The sequence below is a fragment of the Anolis carolinensis genome, chromosome 1 (assembly GCF_035594765.1).
Source record: "Anolis carolinensis isolate JA03-04 chromosome 1, rAnoCar3.1.pri, whole genome shotgun sequence".
NCBI lineage: Eukaryota > Metazoa > Chordata > Lepidosauria > Squamata > Dactyloidae > Anolis > Anolis carolinensis.
This window is the reverse complement of record NC_085841.1, coordinates 316490227-316505008: the sequence shown is the minus strand read 5'-3', so window position 1 is coordinate 316505008 and position 14782 is coordinate 316490227. Positions and strand designations below refer to the sequence as shown.

The 14782-nt window shown below is 36.8% G+C and overlaps 1 protein-coding gene across 6 annotated transcripts in view; it reads right to left on the bottom strand.

The window, feature by feature from the left end:
* Positions 1 to 14782, bottom strand: part of fmn1 (formin 1) — a 222357-nt gene that overhangs the window by 6734 nt on the left and 200841 nt on the right. For all 6 annotated transcript variants that reach the window (XM_062968198.1, XM_062968197.1, XM_062968199.1 and 3 more), the window contains 3 exons: positions 11649 to 11700; positions 9040 to 9189; positions 227 to 311 (listed from right to left, as the gene is read on the bottom strand). In XM_062968198.1, coding sequence (XP_062824268.1) covers positions 227 to 311; positions 9040 to 9189; positions 11649 to 11700 — 287 coding nt within the window. The remainder of the gene's footprint in view (positions 1 to 226; positions 312 to 9039; positions 9190 to 11648; positions 11701 to 14782) is intronic.

Sequence of the window (14782 nt, the reverse complement as noted above, 5' to 3'; positions counted from 1 at the left end):
TCCTGGGTCTTTGTAGAAACCGGCTGAATTTAGTACAGCATTTCAAACATTTTCTGAATTGTCCCCAGTTGTTATTCCCTTGCAAAAAAGGCTTTGAGAATATATACTCCGAATATGGAAAGGTTGTAACAGCAATTGGCTTCTGAATAAATTAAAATGCTACAACAGTTATATACTCGTAAAAAAGAGAACTAGAAACTAGAGTCACTGTGAGCACACAACATACCAGACTGGCAGTAGGGTTGATTCTCTTTGTTTCCACTTTCTTTTCTGCAGTCAATTTGCTCACTGATTCTTGAGCTGTTTTGAGTCTGAAACCAAAGACACACACAACAGATCTTTTTAGAAACAAAAAATTGTATTTGTTTAGCATGTCAAAGCTTCTTTTATACAGTGCCTGGTAAGTGAACATGCACACATTACAAGCAAGCAAACCAACCATTCTGAAAAGGTAGAAAAATAATACTAGTCCCTAATAAGTGGCACCAATTGCAGCTTTCCTCCTGGGGCAATAGCAGCCATTGGATGGGTATGACCTGGACTGGGACCCAGTGGATACAAAGAGTTAAACCTTCCTCCCAATTATGGTCCCAGTTCAAGTCATTCCTCAGAGCTGCTCTGTAATAAAGAAAAGGAAAACAGGTTACCAGGATGAAAGTAACATTCCCCTGCCATAGAAGTATTAATACATTTAATAGAGTTGTTGGTACATATCACAGTAATCTTACAAAAAGGGGTGAAAGACTGTGACCAAGCTACACATTCAAGCACTTCTTCCTTTAATTGTAAGTTTAATGATTTCATGTTTTAAATAAACATATTTACATCCAAATGTATAAATTCTGCTTTGTGATCCTTTCAATAAATACCATAATTCAGGATCATTCTGTAACTTATGCTTTTCAATTCTTTTTTTTTTTTTTTCAGGACAGGTCGCATGATAATTTATCAGTCTGAGGACATAGTGACAACTTAGCTAAAGGAGAACCTTCTTAGCCACAAAAGACAGATAAATGGAGATGAAAAAAGGAGTGGTTTCAGGGAGAATAAGACTATCAAGTCACATGGCTATAAGCTGTCTTCAGGATCAAAGTCAGCAAGACTTTCATCAATAGTTTCTGGGAAATAATGCTGGGAGAAGGCTGTTGCCTTCAACTCCTGCTTGTGCACTTCCTACTGGCATCTGACTTGCCTGAATGGGATTTAACAGGTATTGGGCTCTTCCTATTTTTTTAATGTATTATTGAAATGCATATCCTATCTTTCAATTACATTATCAGCTCAGATCAAATTAAAAGGAGCCTTATTATCTCTAGATTTCTATCTCTGTTGGTGGCCATTATTACGTAGTATAGAAGTGAATTTGATTATTCAGCTATGCTCTCTGTGTGAACAAATGCCTTCTTCTTTCTGTCCTGACAAAAACTTCATAGAATGACTGAATTCTAGTATTATAAGGGATAAACATTTCTTTCTATTTCACATCTTGCATACTTTTACACAAATGTATTATGCCCTCCTTCTCTACCTTTTTCTACATTGTCTTTCCACTTAGAGAAGTAGCTTAATCTCCCTGATTGTTTCTCTTGTCATTTCCACCTAACCGATCTGAATCCAGGAGAAGCTATGGATAACTCAATATTATCACAGCTCCATTTAAGGAAACACAGATTCTTGCCCAAACAAGACAAAATTATTTCCCTCCCACATTGATCCAAAGTTTAAACCAACACATCCCTTAACCATATTTAGAACAGGAAGAGAGAATTTGTGGGAAGGAGGGAAGGGATTGTAAGGAAACAACTTGCTACTGATCTTGAAATCTTCTATTGCATGCATGGCTCTCAGCACTGGAATTGAGGAATGTGGATTTAATATTAGAGAAACTGAAATGGCTTACCTTCCATAAATGGTCCCATTTCTTTCCACATTGCAGATAAGTAAGCCTGTGCTCAAGATTACTAGCTTGAATTTTCCTCTTGGTTTAATTTTATTTACTGGTAACATACTTGTCGTGCTTATAAATGAGGATGCACTTAGAGAAATGCACTGCAAACTGGGACCCATGTTGGCAAGAGACAAATCATAGGGAGTCAGCACAGGCGGTCACTTGTGCTTAGTATTGCCCAGGGCTGAATGTAGGACAACCATGTATCCAAAAGAGAAATGGTAAGGAGCCACTGAGATGAGTGGAGTTAAAATGACAAAACAAAAAGGGAAGAAAGATGTTTGTTTCTGTTTCTGGAGACCCAATCCTGGATTCTAGTCTTTGGGCAAAATCTAATATGACATGATACTGGAAATTAGTGTGTGATTTATAAAGCCTGAGTACTTTTCTGCCATTTTCATTAGTTAAAAAGATGGCAATTGTTTCGTATTGGCTACATGTCTAGAAATTTTCAAGAAACTAAATGGCCTGTCCAAGCTGTGTTTGTGTGGAACTGCTTTTGAACAGCTGTTTAGTGTCTATAACTTCATTACTCTTGTTTAAGAAAAGAGTCACATTACTTTCAAGAGGTCTCATTTCAAAATCACTCTTAAACAATGTACTGATAAGAGATATAGAAATACCCTACCATTAATTAAGCATTCTCTGATCATATCTCAAAGACTTTAACATATTGTTATATGTGATTAATGTTAGTCATATTTGTCTCTGAATACTTGGGAACATATAAAGATTATGAGCTGGGACCAAGATTATAAAACTTCCCATGAACTGTGCTTCTTTAAAGTTGATGAATTGCTACCCTTGATGAAATTTTGAATTCCAACCCTTATAAAATGTCTTTACAAGGAGGCACAATCAACATGACGTGTGTTCACAAAAATTTCAAGAACTTACATATTGTACATCTATATATTATACATTGTAAACTACTACACACCTGAAAAGAATACAGTGCCTGTAAGACACATATCTAACTTTTTACAATTTGATCAACTATTAATAGTTCTTCAAAATAAAAATGGTAAAATTCTGTTTGAAGAAGGGATGGGGAAGCTAAGACTGAATGCCTGCATATGATGAAGAAAAGGAGATGTTCCTCAAAATAAATAAGCAAAAGCACTGGAGAAGATTGTCAAGAATTGTGACCAAAGGTATTAGGAAAAGGGCCATGTAAGCATTTTCTTGAATGTCAGTTAGAATATAACGAATGGCAAATTTCTGAATATATGCTGCTATTATGATGATTGTGTTCATGAAATGTTAAATAAGATACTGTGTTTAGGAATGAAACGGAGAAGTCACTAAAGAGATGAAAGAAATAATTTGCAGTAGAGATTAATCTTCAGTGTGTAAACTGGGGGAGAGCAGTGTTTCTTTATTTAAAGCATCTCTAGATCCCACCTTAATGGTATGTAAAAGGTAAAGGTAAAGATTTTCCCCTGACGTTAAGTCCAGTCATGTCTGACTCTGCGGGTTGATGCTTATCTCCATTTCTAAGCCGAAGAGCCGGCGTTGTCCATAGACACCTCCAAGGTAATGTGGCTGGCATGACTGCATGGAGCACCGTTACCTTCCGGCCGGAGCGGTACCTATTCATCAACTCACATTTGCATGTTTTCAAACTGCTAGGTTGGCAGGAGCTGGGGCTAACAGTGGGCGCTCATTCTGCTCTCGGGATTTGAACCTGGGACCTTTTGGTCCGCAAGTTCAGCAGCTCAGCACTTTAACACACTATGCTGCCAGGGCCCCCCCAATTCAAAACCAGAGTACTATTAAAACCAAAATATTTTCAAGGAACAAAGACCATGCAAAACACCACAGTCAGAGCTGTCTGCATGTTTTGTTTAGAACATTCCATTTTTAGTGTGAAAACTCAGTGATTTTTTAGGAAATAAAACTTATATCTACACTTTACATCAAGCTTAATTCACATAAAACTCTTCTCTCTTAAATAATATATTGTCAATCCTTTTATGAATATTAAGGATAGGATATGTAACCTGAATGAGCTGCATTAATCTGTGAGGGACTCAGCTCAGGTCTATTTTCCACAGAAGACACTGACCATTAATAACACTTGAATCTTCAACTATAATAGAGAAGGAGGGCGAGGAAGAAGCTAAAGGAATGCAGTTTGTTTAAACCATGAAATCTGACCATATGTAAGGGGAATTTCTTCAAAAGAAGAATTAGGATCACTCATCGTGGTGCAAAGAAGGTCAAAATATACAAAACTACAGAGAAGAAAGGTTGCTGGAGTCAGCAGTAATTTTAACAAGCTTTTAAACTGTAGCGGATTGTCACACAATGTGAAAAAATAAGCTGTAGAAAATACAAGAATTTAAAAGAACTAAATGAATATCTGATATTCATTACTGAAAAACAAGTAATTGAATTTTAGTGTATGGTTAAATGACCATCACTCACCCCTACCCTAAATCTTTTTTTGGGAGATCAGATGTTCAGACCTTGAGAACTTCCAACTTGTAAGAATGTATAAATGTGTGTACATAAATAAGAGTACAAGAACAAGAGCTATTTTGTAATGCATTGTTAAAAGTAACATTTTAAAAATATGTGCCTTTGCCTACATAAAGTAAAAAAACCACCTCTGCAAGAACACTTACAGTTGTACCAAGGGTTAATATGGAAAAACCAACACTGCTTACTTAACCCCTGTGGCCTCTTTCCATTCTCAACATAGAGGGAGGAAAGAATAGGAATTAAGGCATGAAGTGATCTGATACCCAAAGACGGATTATTAGCCACAGACAGTCGGCACAGCTATAGCAGATTGGACCTTAAATCAACAAGTGTTATTAAGTGCTTGCTGGCACTATATACCATTACCACCATATTAAACTCCATTTGTGGCAATCTGAATTTCTGGGATCTGTTAAGGGTACCAACTACACCCTGTTTGCAGCGGGTTACTTTTAAAGTGCTTCTAAGTTTCCATGCTTGTGTAGCTCAGAAGAAATGGATGTACAGAAAATTACACTACAAATGACAAAATTCTTCTAAACTTTTGTTGAATCCTTTTCAATATATAGATTTTGATTTGTGTGTGTGTGTGTGTGAGTCTGTTCCAGTGATGCTGCATTCATTTACTAGTTTGATCACAAAGTCACAAAACATGGCCTGACATCCATGAGTATCTGCCTTATCACACTAGAGCATGAATCCACTTTAAATCAATTTTCTGCCTCCTGCAGAAATCTGGGGTTTGTAGTTTGGTGAGGCCCAGGACCTGTCTGGCTGAGCTGCTTAAAGCCCCCTTCCTAAAGTGGATTTAAAGTGGATTTAAAGTGGATCCAAGCTCTAGTGTGATGAGGTCATTGGTCTATTTATGGTCACTATGAAGGTTGGTATCTGTTCTGCCCCCATGCTATCTTAACTACCTGGAAGGTGAAGAATGGAGACTATATAGTTGAATCTGACTTTCTCTCCTCCTGAGTCTCATTACAAAGTCTTTATGAGGAGAGGTAAAGTCTTTGAGAGATAGACACAGCTCCGACCAAACTGCGGCTTTTGAATTTTTATTTTTTTCTATTGTCTCTTTCTTGTGTGACATTCAACTGTCTCTAAGATGGTCTCAATATTTAACTCTGAATGGACTTGAATACAACGCTGACTGGATTCCCTGTAACTAAAAAGGGTTGAAATAGGGGTGAACAATGAGAGTTCTTTGAGATTTCCAAAGGACCCTGGTGGACCTCAGCAGATGGTGTAATCACTTTGCATCCAACTTCTGTGATTCCATTGCTCTATGCCACTGCTTTTTGAATTGTGGGTTCCAATACAAATGGGGTCCACTTAGTTCAATGTTGGGGCCCCAAAATTTCTGGCAACAGTAAAATTTTCCTAAGCATCACTTAGCGGCTGTATTAGACATTTATATGAATATGCTGTGCAGTGTTTAAAGTGAACTCTGCAGAAGATGCTTTAGCTGTATTTTATAAAAAGGGAAAATCAGCCTGTTTAGCAAGGCTTGCAAATGTTGATTTTTTTTTATCAGTAAATGTTTGATTTTTAATATCTATTTTATATACCTACCTTGTATATACCTGGGGTCACATTAAACTTTCTCAGGCTGAAAGGGGTTGCAAGTTGGAAAGTTTAAGAAGCCCCGCTCTATAGCAGGCATAGAAAGCCATGCATGGGCCTACAGTAGCAATATGCCAGGTGTTATTGTCCATTTTGGGATGCAATAATGCTTTTGGCTCCTAACATTTTGGAAGAGGGATTGGCAACCCCTGAGCACCATCAAAAATGACCTTGGTCCACACTTTCTCCACTCAGAAAATGTAATGTACATGCAACAGAACTGCTTCTTTAGAAGGCAGACTTATCCACAGTTCAGTAACAAGAGGATACTACTCATATAGGAAATAGGCAGATGAAATCTAAAAAAAGCTTCATTGCTCCAGTGTCTTATATTCAGACTTGAATCAATTTCACTATAGACTTTTAAAAAGCAGGCTCTGATATGACTGTGTATACAGTTAGCCCTCCAAATTTTTCAGAGCTTAGGAATGCAAGACTTCATGAAAGTAGAAAAACCACTCTAGCCTCTCAATCTTAATATTGTTGACCATATGTAACACATACAAAGTATTAACTTCTTTTTCTTTTCTTTAAATGTTCTAGTCTGTGCACATCTGCAATTTTCAGCAGAAAATCCCCAAACCCTCATTTAATCATTGAGGGCAAAGTTGTGAATAATCAAAAGTGTGGAAGCTGAATCTGTGAAAGGGGAGGCTTGACTATACTGACATTTAATGTCGCATCATTGTAGTATTGAGGAAACTCAGAATACGATTGCACTACTTCATCCAAAACCACCGAGTGACTTGGCCAAATTATTTTTTATTTAGTAAAATACGTCTATCGGATGTCTGTCATATATTTATGCCCTTGGACAATTCCGGAATTCAGATTAATTGGGTTGCGGTTTGAAGTCTAAACTTAATTTCTATGCATATCTTGAAATTCTTCTGAATTATGCAGATTTGGTCCTGGGGGGGAAATCAGCTATATTACACTGGCAGCTAATTTATTTTCACAGTGAGTTAAGTGCAGGGTAGCATGGTTTTAAATGTTTCCTCTTCTAAAATATCTGATAGAAATCTAATTACATTTCCACACTTTTCTTAACATTAGAAGCCAAGCCATTTTCAGACAAAACAAATTCTTGGAGAATGGCTGAGTGCATAGTTAAAGCTACCATTCAAATCAGTGCCTCTCTCAACTACGAAATCTGTCAAGCGGTGTATCACTTTCTTTTGAATAATCTCAGAACAGTTTAGTAGAGGTAAATGTAAATAAAGATAAAAATATCATATAATGAGACACCAGTGATATTTCACATTGGATTATACTGTTGTTGCTATGGGTGACTGACCATGGTCAGAAAAGCAGAAAACCCCTTCTGAACAAATCTTGCCAAGCAAACCCTATGATCAGTTTGTCATAGGTTGGAAACAACTTGAAGGCACACAACAACAATAACAACAACAACAACAACAACAACAAAACTGTCAACCAGAAGTGATTCGTATTCAAGAGTACCAATTTTTTAAACTTTCTTACTACATATCAGAAATCTTAAATTTATAATCAGAAAATCATAAATTTATAATCAGAGGCTATGAAACATAACATATTATTACAGAACTACATTATTGACATGATTTGCAATCATGCCAGTACACTTTCTGTGGTGTTCTGTTTTGCACAATGGAATTTCTCATTGTGAAATAGGGCACATTATGCACCAGGACATGTTGTACATTGGGGCATGTTGCATGTACTGCTGCTTTTACTTACAAACTGGTCCTGATGATATAGCTCTGTCTCTGCTACATCACCGTAATACTTGCTAGATTACATTCATCTTGATACCTGTCATATCATCACAAACTGTCAAATTTGTTAGCGATCATGGGTCATATTCAACATTCACCGAGAAAGAATTGATGGACCATAAATGAATGAAACCAAAGTCAATAAGAGTAAAAATGTATGTATTAGAAAGACAAACGGTAATATTAAACAAGTAGGACATAGAACAAAATTCCATAGTGAATGATATATGTGTACGGTATGATTCTAGCCATGCTCTCTTTGAGGATATTCTCTAACACATTCTCATTCTCTCTTCTACTAATTAGCAGATAATCTGTGGCTACTGAGATTGTCAGGTGAATTGAAAAGAAATCTCACCATAACCTATTTTATATCTAACTAATCATGCCATCTTCTGTCTTTTTTGCACTTCTATAAACTCCAGTTTTCTTTTTGTCTGCGTGTGGGCTGTCAAGGTATTAGAAATTGGATTCTGATATTTGAATTTGATAGGAGGCAAAGTACACCTACAGTGTAATTGATTTAGTTATTTTATAATCCAATATACTTCAGAATGCAATAACAGGGCTATCACATAAAGGATGAAAACTCGTTTATTCAATAATTGGCTGAACTTCTTGATTTAAAAAAGAGCTCAAAGGTGAAGTCTTTAAAAAAAGTTTTTACAAAACCTAATAAAATCAGAAGATGGTGGGAGATGCCGTGCGGCATGGAGTTTGATGTCCCCAGCAGGGTACTAAGAAGTGGCTCTGTAAATTCAGTGTGGGATTGCAACACCGTGCTAAGTGTGGCCTGAATCTTGCAGGTTTCCCTTTGATGAAAGTGTAGTATATTAACTGGAAAAAAGCATTCACTTTTATTTGTCTGTCCTGTCTACAACAGCAATCTTGCCTCATTTAGGGCAGTCCTACATGAAAATGCAAAGAGAAGCAATCTGTTACAAATTAGTACAGCTCCCCTTTCATTTTACTAGCTAGTAATTGGAAGGGGTTAAGAAAGTGTAATTTATCAGATTATACGTGTTTATCTTTTTGCAGGGACAGCATCCCTTTGGTGAATTTTCCAAGCTACCCTGAGGGAATAATCTTTCCTTGATGTCCATTTGATCTAAAAGAAAACAATGACGCCTGTGAAATATGGGAGTATAATTTGTTGAGTTTGAAAAGGAACAGTTTCCCAGACTTCTAAAAATGGTATTAATGACTTTATTAGAACCTTACCTTTCTTTGGAAATGTTTTTGCTTTCTCGTTTCCAAATGGTCTTAAAATCACTGCAGAACTCATACCACACCATGAAAACGTAGTTTGGCGTGATTTCCTTCTCACCAGACTTTGGCTTTATTCCAAAATAGTCCACAATTTCTTCAAACCTGCAGTGTTGGGGAGAAAAGATTGTCACTATATAAACCCACTGGGGAAGTTCAGTTTCCCTGACAACAGATTTCTAACCCTATAGCCTAAGTTGTCAATGAACATAAATCTGCTGTAACTTGGAGATAATACTAGCAATGATGGTAGATACAGTGCAACTTCCAAGCTTGCTTTATAGGCATAAAAATATAAAGGACCAAAATAATAGAAAAATATATTATGAGGTGGTGACAGAGGAGGTTTTTTTTTTTAAAAAAAAAGATTCTGATTTTAAAGGGACAGCTGTATTGGTTTAAATTATTATGTTATAGGAGTTTCTATTGCTTGGAAGTCTCAAGTCCTACATACAATACAAAATTCACTTTTTCGCACCTAGTCTTGTTGGCATCTTGAGTTCTTTTATATTTCAACAGTGTAATTGTTTTACTGACTGCATTTTACAATTAATGTATGCTGTCCTTTAAAAGATGTTTGCATTCTGGCTCTCTCACTACTATTATTTGTATTCTCCTTGTCTATTTTAGTGATCTAGTTTTATAGTGGTGCCATTTTATATCATGAGACTGGTTTCCATTTTTAAGTAGCCTCAGTAAAACCCTTTGAATGTTTCCTATGAATTAATATTTTTCTAAACTTACAAATAGGCACAATGAAATAACCTCTGTTCCAAATACAGCTAAGACTAGAGCTCAGTTTCTGTTTCACAGTCCATAATGCCCAGACAACCAGATTCAGCTGTTGCTTCAAGACAAGCAGGCTGGATAACAATATTGTGGGTGAAGATGGATGGCCATAGGTTTATTGTAACACATGGCATGCATAAATCAAAGCACTTCATGGCCCATGGCAAATGGAGATTTGGTAAGTGAATTGACCAAGTCAAATGCCTCATCAGATCAGCCAAGTACCAGGCTGGTGTGGGATATGCTCATGGTTGACCTGTGATCCATCAGTTTGACGACAGACTAGAGAAACAAAGCGAGGAGGGTCATAAATGCAGCGGCCCCAAATTGCAGGCTAGCTCATCCTAAGTAGTCATCCTGACACTATCAGTCTTTTCTAATGTGCAGAGTTCTGAATTCTCCTCCTTTATTTCCATCACCGATAGTCATGACAAAGCAGCCAAATAATCATAAACATTATGTTGATGATAAAAATTGAAGCATACTAGTCATATGGTTATGTAGTAGGAAACCCTACAGTAATATCAACATACTTATGTTACAATAAAATAGGGGGGGGGGGTTTCCTGGCCTCAGTAGGCAACCCAGTTCATCTATAAGATCCCATATTACACTGATTCTGAAACAACTGCATTGGCTACCAATAGAACATCAGATCTCTTACAAGATACTGATCCTGATATTTAAAGCTCGAAATGGCCAAGGACCATTATATCTTAGGGACCGCCTCATTCCTTTTATTCATCAGTGGTCACCTCGATCCTCCCAGGAAAATCTCCTATATGTACTGGGCCCTAGGGAGGTACGCCTGGAAGCTACAAGGCATAGAGCCTTTTCAACCTATGCTCCAATTCTGTGGAACTCCATATGTTAGAGCAATGTCGGAGTTGCGACCGCTTGTAAAAGCGCTCAAGACTTGGCTGTTTGGTTGTGCATTTAAGTAAATCAGATCAAATTTGCCAAATAGTCACTGTTGAATGTTTTTATGTTGAATGTTTTTATATTGTGGAATGATATTTTAAATTGTAAGTCGCTCGGAGCACTCTGGTGGAGAGCGACTAATTAAGAAAGTGAAGTGAAGTGAAGTGAAGTGAAGAACTTGGGCAATAGCCTGATAAGCAGGGTCTATGGATTAAGCTGGCAGTTCACCACAAGTGGTCAATCAAGTACTTGGCAAGGCTATACAAGGCCACTTAAATCCAAGAAAATCTTGTGAGACCATGCAACTAATACTAGATGTGGCCTGAAGTCCTGGTGGGCATCTCACATGGTTGGGATTCCTGGTCACCAAGACATTATTCCAGGCCTAGAGTCAAGTCACTCCAATAGAGAGGGTAGGTACAGTTCATTTGCCCTTTGCATAGTGGCACAGCTTGTAAATGGACAAGAACTGTTTTGTCAAAATAGTTAACAACCTGCTTAATCTAGAAAGTCTACTTTCATTTCAGAGTTATTCCTGAAGATAAGTGCATGAAAATATTGAAAGTGTGAGAATATATTAAAAATAAAACTCTTTATTGCAAATTAAGTGATATATAAACTTAGTGAAAGGCATTACAAGATGAAATAGGATTGATTACAATAGAACAAATAATTACAAAGGGATTCATTTTACATTTCAAAATCATGAAAATATATCCCATGTCCTACGTAACCATTGTTACTGTTTTCCTTTGTTGCTCTACTTAGATTATTTTTCACAATTAAAAAAACATGAAAAATAACAATCTTTTGATAAATGTAATGAAAAATGTTAAAGAAACAGCAAAGCCTACCTCTTTTGTACATTTTCCAAGTGGCTTTCTTCAGACTTATGCTCATCTACAGCTACAAAACAATAACAACTTTTAAAATTCATTTCAGAAATCAGATTACAAAAGTTTGTATTTCACATCGCTTTGCACCAAGTGTGAGTGTTAAGGTGTTAGTGGTACATTATACAACTGTGCAGGATTTGATAGGCTGAAGAGATGCTTTCTCAGATCACGGTGTCCTGAAAATGTGTTTGGATTGTGAAATCCAGCACCATCTTAAAAGTGTGTGTACAAACATTTCATGGGCTTTGAACTCTAGAAGCACATGCAGCTCTGAAGACGGGTACTATTTGTGAGAAAAATGCTGACTTTTAAGTTGCATCGCATTCACAGTGAAGACATGCACAATAATGTCTGTCTTCTTTCCCCTTAGCTACTTCATGCTGAAAAAAACAGCACACCAAGACAACAGAACAGATACCTTCTTGATAACTCATCATGGCTTTCTGCAATGTGGACTAAATGCTTACCCCACATTTGCTGCTATATGTGAAGCGAAAACGAAGGATAGGTAGATGTTAGTGCGTCATGGAAGTACTGTTACTTATTTATTACCTATCCTGTCCCACTTCCAAACTGAATATTCTTTTTATTATGAACACGCTACCATTTCCCCCCATTTAAACCCCTGCTTTTCAGTAATTCAAAACCTTTGCTTCATTCCTTGTGGAGAGAAAAAGTGGGGTATAAATAAACATAGTAAAAAAGGTAAAGGTTTTTCCCTAACATTAAATCTAGTCGTGTCCGACTCTGGGGGTTGGGGCTCATCTCCATTTCTAAGCCGAAGAGCCGGTGTTGTCCATAAACACCTCCAAGGTCATGTGGCCGTCATGACTGCATGGAGCACTGTTATCTTCCCGTCGGAACGGTACCTATTGATCTACTTACATTTGAATGTTTTCGAACTGCTAGGTTGGCAGAAGCTGGGCCTAACAGTGGGAGCTCACTCTGCTCCCTAGATTCAAATCACTGACCTTTTGGTCAGCAAGTTCAGCAGCTCAGCGGTTTAATCCACTGCGCCACCAGGGGCTCCCAGGGTATTATTATTGTAATTATTATTACAATACTATATTATATTGTAGTATTGTAATGTACTAGTAATAATGAAAAAGAATTCCTTTCTAATCTTTCTGACATGTATTTTTTTATTGTAAGTATAATACGTTATGAGTTTTTAATTTAAAAAAATTTCTACCCCCAAATTACATAGTCTCTTCAGAGGAAAAAGGCAAATGCATGTGCGTTTATATATGCATTCCTCTTTACACATTCCCACAACTGAAGTATATTGGGAAGCCATTGTACATGTGCCCATGAGAATTCATGCAATAAACCTCAAAGTCAAAATTTTGGCTTTGGAATGTATACATTTTTGAAACCAATTGTAACAAAATTAAGCAAAACAGAAAATAAACTCATAATCTAGACCTGACAATGTCTCAAATAAAAAATAGCTATATTAACCATGGCAGATGTCAAATTCTCCTAATTTCCCTGTCCCAGTAAAGTCCTAGGCAGGCCACCCATTTATCTTTAGATACAGTTTTCATATTTAAACATGTTTTATTAAGGTGGTTAAACACACCATTTGAAGCATCCATTTCATAGAATCGTAGAGTTGGAAGAGACCTCACGGGCCATCCAGTCCAACCCCCTGAAACATCTTGATAAATATTATAAGTAGTGATAAGCTGTGGCATAAGCAGGGGATGTGCTTCAAGATGATGTGGTAAGTCCCTTCCTGTTCCTCAGCCATGGTGTGCCCAAAATCTTCCCTAGGTTCACAACCTCTGAGGGTGCCTGCCATAGATGTAGGCAAAACATCAGGACAGAATGCTTCTGGAACAAAAACCCTTCCCTAGAATATTAGGAGGCTAGCTGTGTCCTCCCCAAGTGTCCCAATTGCCCATGTTGCAAACTTCTGTCATTTGAGTAGTCCTTTAGGTTTAAGGTGGGTTCTGGGTATTGATCCCTTAAGTAATTTCTAACTACATAAAATATGTTTGCAAATGTGACGTAAGATCTCGGTCTGAATGTGTGATTTGTTTTGACAGGGCTAACATCAACTCTACTTTCTTTCTCACTGGACTTGTTCACAATTATGGATTCTACGGTGAGATGCATACACTATATGTGCACCTTGTCACAGGAATGATGTGAGAGTCCTGCTTACACCAGAGACACAAAACAGGATTCTCCCCTATTGAAAATAACTTGACCTCCTACTCTATCTCAAATTCTCTTAGAGTACATTTTGGCACTTTGTTCAGACACTTTATTAAATGGCCTTACAACTATATATCTGCATTTTTGACCTGACCACCCCTCTATTTTATCCTTAGTCTGTTTTATATTATTTTATCACTTGAATTTAACTTTTATTGTTTTATATTGTATCATTTTATTTTATTCTGTTTTTGTTATACTGTTTAGTTATGTTTTAATAATGTTTGTGTTTCGTTCTTTGGGCTTGGCCCCATGTTAGCCATCTCGAGTCCCCTCGGGGAGATGGAGGAGGGATAGGAAATAAAGTATTATTTGAACTTCCTGGCCCTCCCTCTGCTTGTAACATCCAAATAATCTCTAATTCATAAGGAAATTTAAGCAAAATATGTTGTAAATGCTATAGCTATAATACAGTTTAATAATGCAAAATGGTACACCTACAGGGTAGTCACATAGTTATCAAACCAATGTTGCTTTGTTCAACAAAAGCATATGGAATAACATAATAGACTTATTAATAATAAGTGACAGATACTTTCATTATGAGGAGTATAAACATATTTTTGTATGTGGATTTGTAAAGGTTATGGTATATGCCCCTAAAGTAAAGAGATTTTGAAAAGTCTTAATGCTGTTCAAGTGCATAACACATGAAACACAGTATATTTATACATTCCATCCACAGAAGAAAGTCAGAGGTAATGCAAGGAAACGAAGAAATTATGCTTTGTTTAAAAATAGTTAACATTGCCTATAAATTTGTCAAAATAGTCTTGTATGTAAGTTTACTATACAATTATGACTGTGAAGTAAGCTAAGCCAGATATTGTATTTTTATTTTGTTCTTGAATATCTTTTTTTAAATACTT